Source organism: Leptodactylus fuscus, chromosome 5 (genome assembly GCF_031893055.1).
Source record: "Leptodactylus fuscus isolate aLepFus1 chromosome 5, aLepFus1.hap2, whole genome shotgun sequence".
NCBI lineage: Eukaryota > Metazoa > Chordata > Amphibia > Anura > Leptodactylidae > Leptodactylus > Leptodactylus fuscus.
This window is the reverse complement of record NC_134269.1, coordinates 9,554,067-9,566,566: the sequence shown is the minus strand read 5'-3', so window position 1 is coordinate 9,566,566 and position 12,500 is coordinate 9,554,067. Positions and strand designations below refer to the sequence as shown.

At 45.9% G+C, this 12,500-nt stretch overlaps 1 protein-coding gene across 3 annotated transcripts in view; it reads right to left on the bottom strand.

The window, feature by feature from the left end:
* The window catches only part of PLD2 (phospholipase D2), a 48,654-nt gene that overhangs the window by 19,388 nt on the left and 16,766 nt on the right, over positions 1 to 12,500 (bottom strand). For 2 of the 3 annotated variants that reach the window (XM_075272403.1, XM_075272402.1), the window contains exons 2-15: positions 10,302 to 10,416; positions 9,262 to 9,377; positions 8,341 to 8,492; positions 7,840 to 7,939; positions 7,632 to 7,697; positions 5,694 to 5,752; positions 5,012 to 5,104; positions 4,354 to 4,506; positions 2,251 to 2,400; positions 2,079 to 2,162; positions 1,472 to 1,550; positions 1,200 to 1,310; positions 948 to 1,124; positions 439 to 562 (exon numbers count right to left, since the gene is read on the bottom strand). In XM_075272403.1, the coding sequence (XP_075128504.1) occupies positions 439 to 562; positions 948 to 1,124; positions 1,200 to 1,310; positions 1,472 to 1,550; positions 2,079 to 2,162; positions 2,251 to 2,400; positions 4,354 to 4,506; positions 5,012 to 5,104; positions 5,694 to 5,752; positions 7,632 to 7,697; positions 7,840 to 7,939; positions 8,341 to 8,492; positions 9,262 to 9,377; positions 10,302 to 10,407 (1,570 nt within the window). In that variant the 5' untranslated portion in view covers positions 10,408 to 10,416. Of the gene's footprint in view, positions 1 to 438; positions 563 to 947; positions 1,125 to 1,199; positions 1,311 to 1,471; positions 1,551 to 2,078; positions 2,163 to 2,250; positions 2,401 to 4,353; positions 4,507 to 5,011; positions 5,105 to 5,693; positions 5,753 to 7,631; positions 7,698 to 7,839; positions 7,940 to 8,340; positions 8,493 to 9,261; positions 9,378 to 10,301; positions 10,417 to 11,923; positions 11,967 to 12,500 lie in introns of those variants that run through there. The other variant, XM_075272404.1, reaches the window with a different exon arrangement.

The following is a 12,500-nucleotide window of genomic DNA, read 5'->3' as shown; positions in this document are numbered from 1 at the left end:
GATATAGACAGAAGGGAGCTATGAGTCTGCCCCTCCTCCTATAGGGTGATACAGAGGGGAGCTATGAGTCTGCTCCTCCTCCTATAGGGTGATACAGGAGGGAGCTATGAGTCTGCCCCTCCTCCTCCTATAGGGTGATACAGAAGGGAGCTATGAGTCTGCCCCTCCTCCTATAGGGTGATACAGAAGGGAGCTATGAGTCTGCCCCTCCTCCTATAGGGTGATACAGAAGGGAGCTATGAGTCTGCCCCTCCTCCTCCTATAGGGTGATACAGAAGGGAGCTATGAGTCTGCCCCTCCTCCTATAGGGTGATATAGAAGGGAGCTATGAGTCTGCCCCTCCTCCTATAGGGTGATACAGACAGAAGGGAGCTATGAGTCTGCCCCTCCTCCTATAGGGTGATGATCTTAAATGTCTGCCATCTTCTGGATTCTTACCCTCAAATGGTTTGTCCAGTTGTACCCAGTCTTTAAGGATGAGATTACTGTAGTCTTTGCCCATCCAGGTATGACACACCATATCAGGGTCTTCTGTAAGATGGTCGGCAGCCGAGGTTCCATTCTGGTGAGAGACAGCGGGAGTCCACCTTAACGGAGCAGGGAGACAACCAACAAGAGGACAGACAGTGAAAGAGAAGAGAGATCAGAGAAAGGGAGGAGACATGGAGGGTTATATGATGTTACTGGGGGTATCATTAGAGGTTACTGGGGGGTAAAAGTAATAAGAGGGGTTAAATTTAGTAAAAAGTACCAGGAGAAGTTATATTGAGAAAGGAGTGATAGGAAGGATATACAGAAGAGCATCGGGGGCAGTTATATGGAGTATTAGGAGTTATGGGGTCATAATGGAGTAATAGAAGTCATGTCACACAATATTATGGTAGACCATTGACTCGGTAGAAGAGCAGGAACATATTGGGCCAAGGGTTCTCCAGTTGGATTGGTACCTTCTGCTGTTTCTGTTGAGATCCCATATCACACAGTCGGTAATCATGATCATCCCATCGCCCATAAGCCAAGTCTAAACCACCCAGAAACACAACAGATTGGTCAATGGCCACCATCTTCTCATGGTGAGCCCAGAGGAAGACTATGGATGACAAGTGATCTGGGTGGCGCATCACCTGAAAGACAAAAAGAGATGAGGTGACCCCAATACTTGCCATGCCCATGTCATATGAAAGGACCTGGGTTCCCACCTTGATGTTGGGGTGCAGAAGCATTAAGACTCTCTTGCTGTATCCACTATTAATACCTAGCGCCATCTCCACCTCCTTAAAGAGTAGGACACAAACTCGTACTCCGGCCTCCTGCAATACCGCGAGAAAGGAAACCATAATCAATGCTGTCCACTACTACAAGTTTCAATACAATGGATAGGACTTGACCCAGAAGATCGATGTGGTGGCCCTGAAGAGCCTTGAGGAACATGTTCTACCCAACTATAGAATCCTACATAATATTGACTGACCGCTTTACGTTTCAGGATAATGTCCAGTCTAAAGTCGTCATTGAACGCCGGTCGCTTCAGATGGATCTCTGGGCTGAGCCTACACACGTGAAGATAGGAGGAAAAAACATCCTATCAGAGCTTGTAGTCATGTCACTGGTCTACACAGGGCATGTTCATGTATTGCCAGGAGGTTCTTCATATATATATAGTAATAGGTAGGTGGATCTACAAGTCAAAGACATCAATGGTCTAGAACAAAATGGTTCTTGTAGACTATGTTAAGATGTTGTTGACCACAATAGTCTATTTTAGAGCTCCACCACATAATAGAGGAAGACTTCTTCAATATTAGCCCCACATAATCAATGACCAGGTCTCCAAGTTCTCAAGTAGTTGCACAGATGTTCTAGGTAGTCATAAGCTAGCCAACCCTACTGTGTACGTGAAAACCCTGTGATATTATCCAGAAGGAGTGACACTCCGAGGCCCTAAAGAAGAAACTTGTATGAAAGAATCTTCACTAATTTGTAATGCGGCCCCCATGGATGAACATCATGCAATCGTCGTAACCGGATGTCCTACTGTGCTATATACATCCTATAGTATGCCACAAGCCCAAGCTTACCACCAGTCAGTGATGAAGATTTCCTCTCGAGCTTGCATCAGAGCATCGGCAACAGCAGCAAAATAACTGGAACCATTAACAAACCTGGTGGAAGAGGGAACAAGGAATCAACGAATCAATGGATAAAGGATGGACCCAAGATGAGAAGAGAAGAGTGGAGGTCTATCCTCACCACTTCACTTGGGTTTTATCCCTCACCGGAGCATGTGCATCAAACCGATGAAGACTCAGGAAGTCCTTCCCATGTTCCTCGGCGATCTGCGTGATCTGCTGCTTCCACCAGCGAGCCTGGCGATACCCACTGAACTTCAGGTACAGCGTCCTGTAAGGTTTGACAAAACGTTGGAGGGAATGAGATGCAAAAAGTTGTAGATCAGAACTAGTTAGTAGATGGTTCGTTGGTGGAAGTCACTTGTGTCCCCCTCAAATACGTTGATGATGAGTACCTCAACCATCTCAGCACTAGTCTTTGTAAGACTCTTGGTCGTTGTCAAAAACATTTGCGTTGTCGTGTGTCTGGTTGGTGTGTTAAAGCTCTGTATTATTTTTACACTTGAGCACTGGAGTTCTAGGTTGGAATCTAGCCAAGGACAACATCTGCAAATACATACTGATAGGGAATTTAGAACAATACCGAAAAGCCTAAGAGGAGGAGTCTGTGTATATCTTTAAAGTGGACCGTTCACCACCTCCACCAACTCCAGCTCTTTCCATCATTGAATAGGTTCCTCCCCAATGGTTCCAACTCAACTCTTTAGTCCCCACCGTTCCAAAGCAAAGCTGCTATTTTTGGTTCTTGATAGGTTAACTAGACTCCCTAATATCCAGTGGGTGGTGTCACGCAATAGCAGACAAGCACTTACTCTGGTCACCTCTGATTGGAGCACTTGTCTGCTCCTGCCCAACACCACCCACTTGCCATAAGGGAGTCTAGTCAACTTATGAAACTAACTGCACCAATTGCTCAGGAATGGTGGGAGCTAGAGAAACTTCCTGTTGCAGGAACTGCAGCTCTGGAGCGTATACTGCTGCTTTTTGAAGTGAAATGCTGTGAGGGCTTAGAGATGGAGACAATTCATGACTATATTGATTCCTTGTTCCTCATAGGAGAATACTAGATATTTTTTCTCAGTGCTGTCGGAGGGGGCTTTGGGGGGTTACACACTATTTATAGGCACCCTTATCAAGGACACATTATGGGAATAAGGACACCATTTCATAGAGTACATGGACTGTACAAGGTCACATTGCTGAGATTAAGAAGGTCACTTGAATTACCGAGCTAAATAAAATGTATTATGGGAAGGAAGGCGCCCCCTCCCCCCAGTGCAGAGGGTCTTGGCAGTGACTGGGAGCAGGGATGGGCCGAAACACAAAGAAGAGAGCAGTCATTTTATACACGGTCCTGCAGATTTCATCCAGTAATTCACACAGGACAGCGCTCTACAGCTGTAAGCTATAAAACCTTCCGCCTGCTGGGAGTTATAGTATATAGTATATAGTAACAGATAGAGGGCCGCAGTGTAGAGACCCCTGAGCTAGGGCCAGCTAAGGTCCTCCCTGGCAGACCCCAGGGGCTCAGCCTGAAGAAGACGTGTATATCCACTAGGAGAGCAAAGAGAGCAACAGGCCCAACATCTCACATATAGCCTGCAGATAACAACAACTATGGAAGGAGGGGGGAGAGGGGGGATACATGTGACCCTAGTCTAACTATTTACTATGGGACCACCTGATTACCCATTATGTGTGCACTATTACTTCTATAAAGCATCTAACTTATTATGACATCACTATGCGTAATATCTCTGTACTGTGACATCACTGTGTGTATTATCCCTGTACTGTGACATCACTGTGTGTATTATCTCTGTACTGTGACATCACTGTGTGTATTATCCCTGTACTGTGACATCACTGTGTGTATTATCCTGTACTGTGACATCACTGTGTGTATTATCCTGTACTGTGACATCACTGTGTGTATTATCTCTGTACTGTGACATCACTGTGTGTATTATCCTGTACTGTGACATCACTGTGTGTATTATCTCTGTATTGTGACATCACTGTATGTATTATCTCTGTACTGTGACATCACTGTGTGTATTATCCCTGTACTGTGACATCACTGTGTGTATTATCCCTGTACTGTGACATCACTGTGTGTATTATCCTGTACTGTGACATCACTGTGTGTATTATCTCTGTACTGTGACATCACTGTGTGTATTATCCTGCTCGTTCAGTGGACCACTAGCCCCGGGAGCTCTACCTTTGGTTGCTTCGTACGCTGATCCCATACTTGGTCTCTGTTGCTTTTTTGCCAATTTCCGTTTCGAAGGCGGGATCAAAGAGAAGAACAAAAGAAATTTCTCCGGAGTCCGGTTTTATGTAGAGAAGGAAGGAATCTTTTACCACAAACCACCTGCAGAAGAGAAAGAGGACATGGTCTACACGACATGGTCACCACCCAACACCACAAGAGCGTAGTAAGGTGATACAACATGAAGAGCACAGTAACAATACACAATATAATACACTAGAACAATAGACATGACAATAACAAAACAGTAAGAGCATACAATGTAAGAAGGCAATGACTAAATCTTGTACAGTAGAAGACTTCGAGGTGGAAGAAACTCACCATGAAGATGATGGATCGAGAGAAGAAGTGAAATCGGAATGGAAGGGACAGCAATGAAGAAGAAACAAAAAGCAGATACAGTATAGGGGGGTAAAGGGCACAGACGTCTCCTCCACCAGTTTAGTCTTTGGTGTGGGCTGAGCAGATAGACCTACTTCTCCTTCCACCCCTTATCTCAAGGATAGACGGTGACAAGAAAGGACCTTGACACCACAACCTATAAAGCCCGATGTTACCAGATCACTGACTGAATGACGACATGTTCTGCTCTGCCCAGAGGTTTTACCTTTTTGACCAACGGTAACAGATCTGGTGATGGCCGAAGCAATTGAACCCTTGAACTCGATGACCCCCAGATCTCTTCAGTATAAAACCTTCTCTACAAGATAAAGACATGTAGAAGAGGACGGACAATAAGAAGTGAGAAGTCAAAAGGATAGCAAATGTCATCTTAGAAGGTCCAAAAATAATGTACGGAGTACCAAGCTAGAGATTTAGGCAGGTGGGGTAAAACTTTTGCAAAGTAATAATGCTTTCAGAAATGCAAGGGTTAATCATTTATTTTTGCTCTCAATTAGCAAAATCAATATTTCGTATGACCTTAGTCCACTAAGAAGAATTGATAGAAGGAAGTTTTGAAGGACCTCGGCAAGGAGGTTGTCCCTGCTGCCATCTTGATCTTCTGTAGATGTAGGTTTGGTCCAATCCTTCTGTCTCTTCAAGTCATCCCAGACAGACTGGATGATGTTGAGATCAGTGCGGGCCATATCGTCACTTTGAGGACTTCTCCTTCAAAGGGCAAAGGTCATACCAAATTTTGATTACTTTGCAGCATGGTGCAACACCTGTCTTTTCTTAACAGTGACATGGCATATGAACACTTAGAGGGGGGGTCAGGACAATGGCACCCTCATACTTGGGGAAGGGGGTAGTGGAGGACGACATCACCTTACAAAATAAATACTCACAATCCTTTAACACCAAGGTCTATAACGAAGGAGAGACGACTGACCTCCAGAAACTCCATCTGTAAGACAGAAATGCCAGAAGTCAGGTGAGGACAGAAGACCCAGACAATCGTCACATCCTTCTACTGACCCGACACGCCAACCTGGTATTATAGAGGTGTGGCTACCTAATTATAGAGGTCTGCTTATCTAAGTATACTGTGGAACTTAAAGGGATCCCCGTAGGAATAGCCTTAAAGGGATTCTACCATTAAACTACCTTTTTTTCTAATGAACACGTCGGAATAGCCTTAAGAAAGGCTATTCGTCTCCTACCTTTAGACGTGGTCTCCGCCGCACCGTTCCGTAGAAATACCGGTTTTAGCCGGTATGCAAATGAGCTCTCCGCAGCAATGAGGGTGGGCTCCAGCGCTGAAAGGCCGATGAGCGCATCCCCATTGCTGCCCAGAGCTCTTTCCTGCGCCGCATCCTTGTTCTGCAGCAACTCTGCCTCTTCTGGCTTCTCTTGCTTTTGTAGTTCTAAACAGGAGCATAGAGAGGCCACCCCAAAATGGCCGCCAGCTGGCTCCTGTATTGAACTGCAAGAGTGGCTACCCAAAAATGGCCGCCGGCCGGCTCCTGTATTGAACTGCAAGAGTGGCTACCCAAAAATGGCCGCCTCCTGTATTGAACTGCAAGAGCGGCTACCCAAAAATGGCCGGCTGCCATTTTTGGGTAGCTGCTCTTGCAGTTCAATACAGGAGCCGTCCGGCGGCCATTTTGGGGTGGCCTCTCTATGCTCCTAGAGAAGAGGCAGAGTTGCTGCAGAACAAGGAGGCGGCGCAGGAAAGAGCTCTGGGCAGCAATGGGGATGCGCTCATCGGCCTTTCAGAGCTGGGGCCCGCCCTCATTGCTGCGGAGAGCTCATTTGCATACTGGTTAAAACCGGTATTTCTACGGAACAGCGCGGCGGAGGCCATGTCTAAAGGTAGGAGATGAATAGCCTTTCTTAAGGCTATTCCGACGTGTTCATTAGAAAAAAAAGGTAGTTTAATGGTAGAATCCCTTTAAGAAAGACTATTCTTCTCCTACCTTTAGATGTCTTCTCCGCGCCGCCGTTCCGTATATAATCTGGTTTTTGTCAGGATGCAAATGAGTTCTCTCGCAGCACTGGTGGCGGGCCCCAGGGCTCAAACAGCTCTGGGGGCGTCCCCAATGCTGCGAGAGAACGTTCCAGCGCTGCCTCCATCTTCTTCAGGGATGGGTGGTCTTTGCATCTTCTTCTTGTGGTAGCTTCAAACTTCTAGGCCTTGGGCAAAGCCAACTACACATGCCCACTGGCCACTTACACAGTATTGTAAGCGGCCATTTTCTTGTGGCTGGCAGGCATTTGCAGTCGGCTGCCCGAGGCCTAGAAGTTTGAAGCCACCGCCGGATTTCTAAAATTGTAAACCAGGATTTCTACGGAACCGCTGCGTGGAGAAGACATCTAAAGGTAGGAGACAAATAGCCTTTCTTAAGGTTATTCCTACGTGGTAAGCAGAAAAAATTGAGTTTTAATGATAGGATCCCTTTAAGGTACTTCAGTTTGATCAAAATTTTACCAGGTACAGCTACCATGCTTCTATGGTCTACACTTCCACCACCACGATCTCTGGAGTGGGAGAAGTTGTGAACCGTCAAACAATAAGTCTCGTCCAACACAGAAGAAACATCTAGAGATGGAGAAATCCATCTAGTGAGGACTTTTCTACACAATAGTAGAGTTGATGTAGCTTAAGTTATTCTAGTATCATGGACATCACACGACAACAGAAGAAATATCTCAGGAGGCTTCGTCCGTGGAGAAGAAACCCCACCAACTGCTTAAGGAGGACATCTTCTCTCAGGTTCTATACATTAAGCAACCATATCAGCATAAGGGTTGGCAAAGTTGTGCTCATCTCAGTCTTCTCTCACCATGGCATGGTAGTTTCGGTAGAAGGACTTGGCCAGTAGGACATTGAGGTATTCTACAAGGTACTTCTGCAAAACAAGACGTTCACTTAGGTTTAATTTAGTAAAACAAAGGGAAAAAAAATCTCAATAATAACGCAGATGACCGTGTTTTTAGGCCTTCAAAGTGTGATGTATCTGCTGGTGGATCGAACTCTAAAATAATACAAACCTGTTTACTTGAGGTCCGTCGTGAAGACTCTCCCGAAGCATGAGGCAAGGAAGGCATTTCTTCAGTCGTGGTGTCAACGCGAGAACGGGTCACGTTAAACCTGGAGAAAAAAAAAGGACAAAACCTCAAAATGATGAACCTTCACATCTAAGACACTTAGGTACATGGATTTGTGGAGAAGAACCTTGAGATTATAAATGGGGTGTAGAACATTCAGAAGTCTAGGTCATGTAGCCAAGATCCAAGTTATAAGCTGCGACAAGGACTTGGTCAACGACCCATCGAAGGGCGCTATGCCAAAAGCCAAGTTGAGAAGAGGGTTTGAGCCACAATCGCAAATAATAGAAACCCTTTGAGGAGAAATAATGACTAAAGCATGGCCGCCAACTGGTTACTCAGATGGACACATGACCAGAAGACAAACAGTATAGTATGTATCTCATGGACATTCTCAAAGGCCCCAATCCCTCCCACCAGACATCAGAGAACAGAATTTCTTACCGGGAAAGCGGGTTTAGAGGAAGTAGAGAGACAAATATCTTATGTCTGAGAAGATCACGGTGAAGTTCCTGAAAGTGTTTGAACTTCTTTTTGATGACCCATTGGAAGGGACCATGTGTCAGGACAAGAGAGTATAAAGTGCTGGACCGGACCTGATACATAGAAGAGAATGATACATCAGAAACATCTATATACTGTCTATATGTACCCATTATACACTTACTGCAGACTCATAGCTCCCTTCTGTATCACCCTATAGGAGGAGGGGCAGACTCATAGCTCCCTTCTGTATCACCCTATAGGAGGAGGGGCAGACTCATAGCTCCCTTCTGTATCACCCTATAGGAGGAGGGGCAGACTCATAGCTCCCTTCTGTATCACCCTATAGGAGGAGGGGCAGACTCATAGCTCCCTTCTGTATCACCCTATAGGAGGAGGGGCAGACTCATAGCTCCCGTCTGTATCACCCTATAGGAGGAGGGGCAGACTCATAGCTCCCTTCTGTCTGTATCACCCTATAGGAGGAGGGGCAGACTCATAGCTCCCTTCTGTATCACCCTATAGGAGGAGGGGCAGACTCATAGCTCCCTTCTGTATCACCCTATAGGAGGAGGGGCAGACTCATAGCTCCCTTCTGTATCACCCTATAGGAGGAGGGGCAGACTCATAGCTCCCTTCTGTCTGTATCACCCTATAGGAGGAGGGGCAGACTCATAGCTCCCTTCTGTATCACCCTATAGGAGGAGGGGCAGACTCATAGCTCCCTTCTGTATCACCCTATAGGAGGAGGGGCAGACTCATAGCTCCCTTCTGTATCACCCTATAGGAGGAGGGGCAGACTCATAGCTCCCTTCTGTATCACCCTATAGGAGGAGGGGCAGACTCATAGCTCCTTCATGGATAAATTCTGTCACTCCTTACCTTGGAGCCCCGGGTATAACGCTCAGTCTCTGATATATTTGCAGTCACGGGCACACCTTTCAGGAAAACAGACCTTTGTTGCTTGAGTGGTGCCAAGTTATAGACCGTGAGAAAATCTGGAGAGAGAGAGAGAGAGAGAGAAGTAGTCTTCAGATTCAGTCCATCAATCTGTCTCTACACAGCGAGATGGACTGGGGGTTGTCTCAGTTATACGTCGTCACTCTACATACAATTATATAGTCCAGTCTGAGAGCAATAGAATGCGAGCGACATTAAAGCAAGCAATGACAAATATGCTGCAGTGCCCCTATAGATATAGATCACTGTATAGGGATGTGAATGTGGAATATTCGTCCCTGATAAATGGAGGACTCAGACCGCCATTAATATTATACTGATTCCCTCACGGCGGGGGATGGGCTGCTGTACTTTTACCCTCCACGTCTTACGCGATCAGCCCAACATAGTCACGTTTTCATTCTGTAGTGAGAGTTAATAGTTTATCGCCATATGTAATGCAATGCCTGGGTAAGTACCGCTAGCACAGGGGTAGGGAATCTTCGGCTCTTCAGCTGCTGTGAAACTACAACTCCCAACATGCTCCATTCACTTCCATGGGCGTTCCAAGAACAGCAGAGCAAGTGTGCATGCTGGGAGTTGTAGTCTTGCAACAGTTGGAGAGCCGTACGTTCCCTACCCCTGCACTAGCATAAAGCTGAGCCTTTACATTGCTACCTGTCATGTGGCCAGAGTTTATACCAGATACAAGGGCATGGATACCACTGCAATCTGTGCGCCATGATAGAGGGGAGCAGAGACCACAGAGGTTTCAGAGTAACATGGTAAGGTGGGGACTACAGATGACTCAGTATCAAAACATCTGCAGAAACCGCTGAGCACCAATGACTACAGGAAGCGACGCTCTGGAGCACAAACTGCTGCCATTGCAAGGGATACACTGTGTGGATTAAGAAAAGAATGGTCCTTCAGTACACGGGTGGTTTATAGCTGGGTGGAGGGCATCTACTGGGGCACATTACCTCCTTCATCTACTCCAGCGTCCAGCTCTTCAATTTCCAGGTCTAGGTCGGCAGCGTCCAGCTGGCCAGGGAAGAAGCAGCCATCAGGGGAGTCCGGGGATTGCATGGTGGACACCTGAGGGGGCAAGAGAGAGGGGTCAGGGTTTATATATTATGGCTTGGACATCCATTTGTATGTGCAGCCTAAGGCTATGTCACATGATGGAATTTGGAGAGGAATTTGGGCAGTCTTCCTCTCCAAATACAAGCCTCGTGGAACCTGCGGTGGAAAGTCAACATGGTGCTTGAGGGCTTGAACAGCCTTTAAGATGATGGGACTGATAAGTGAGAGCCTTGCATGTGGAAATCGCTGGGGAGTAAAAAGTACCTAATACAACATGAAAGGTAGCGCCTCCTGCAGGAAGATTTCCTTTCAGCCTACATCCACTACCCAAAAATTCACAAAATTAATAAAAATTTCAAAAATCCCCTTAAAAAGGAACTTTCCATGGCTCCACCTCTTTGTATTCTTTAATAGGTGCCAATTCTGTGATCCTGGCCCAGTTGGAATTTTTTCTCTAGCCCCCACCATTCCTGAGCAATCATGTGTGTAAGTTTCAGCACCCAGTATACAAAGTTAGGCTCCCTACTTCCAGGTGGGCGGTCCTGAGCGGGAGACGGTGGTCTGAGACCGCCCACCTTAAAGTAGGCACATTGCTGAAAGTAACTGCACTAGTTACTCAGGAATGGTGAGGGCTAGAGAAAAAATTCCAACTGTGCCGGAATCAGTGGAGCGAAGCCTATTAAAGGATGCAAAGATATCGAGGAGGTTAAAGGTTCTCTTTAAAGGGCTGGTACCAGTAATGATTGATATATCTATGAACGGTGGAAGTTGGACTCCCACCGATTGCAAAAACATTCCCATCTGAATGGGTCGTAGTTGTGTTGGTGCAGCTTCATTTAACTATATTCAGCTTCTCTTCACCAGCCCCACAAACGTGAATGGGGCCGCAGTACGTCTTCACCGCCGCCGCTCTATTCCGCAATGAGGACAAGGGACCCCATGACCAGAGACGGATGGACCACTAGGATCAGACACTTATCACCTATTGGGTGTAACTATACATAAGCTGCGTCTTCGCCTCTTTGCCAGTCTCTGGCACTTGGGGTACTGCAGCTCCTCCGCGGGCCGAGTCTTGTTAACTCCCTAAGGCCCTGACTAACCCCAGTATGTTTGTTTACATCACTTAATCTGATGTTACCGTAAACTGAGAAGTAATGTCGGCATCAGACGCCCTGGGAAGCCACAGGAAAAATATTTATATCACAGGGTGATTAGACAATGGAGCAATGCCAAGATGTGGCTGCCGTGCCAAGCCGACACTACACAGCAGCCACATCGTCCCAAGGGCACACGAGTACTGCTCCGGGAACTCCTCACAAGGATGTATCACTACTAGTTTTGGTTGTCAGGTGAGGTTGTCACCTCTGCCACTACTATGGACACTCCTGCATGAAGGTACAGCAATGGCTCCTGGTAGATGGTGCAGATGCAACACCAACAAAACACACATCACTATTACCCCCTCCAAAGTCACAAAATTACACCCTATACTGATGTCTGGAGCCTCAAAGTATCTCACCGCGAAAGACAAAGCCCCGGCCAGCTAAGTCTTGTGTAACCTCCATCTCCTCTGCCAAGAGTCTTAAGACAAACTGAAGATCAGCAGTTCTCTGCCAAGGAACCTGGCACCAAGTATGAGGAAACCCTGCAGAGGAATTACTGAAGTACGGAGGCAAACCAAATATTACTCAAGGGAGCTGCCTGTAACCGCAAGGACACTGTGTAATATAACATCTAGTAGGTACACTACATGACCAGGAGACCGAGTGGGTTACAAACGTACCTATACGTTATATACCCAGGTTATACCAGCTGTATGTATATATATATATATATATATATATATATATATATATATATATATATATATATATATATATATATATATATATATAATTATATACAGTATATACCCAGGTTATACCAGCTGTACATATATAATTATATACAGTATATACCCAGGTTATACCAGCTGTACATATATAATTATATACAGTATATACCCAGGTTATACCAGCTGTACATATATAATTATATACAGTAGATACCCAGGTTATACCGGCTGTACATATATAAATATATACAGTATATACCCA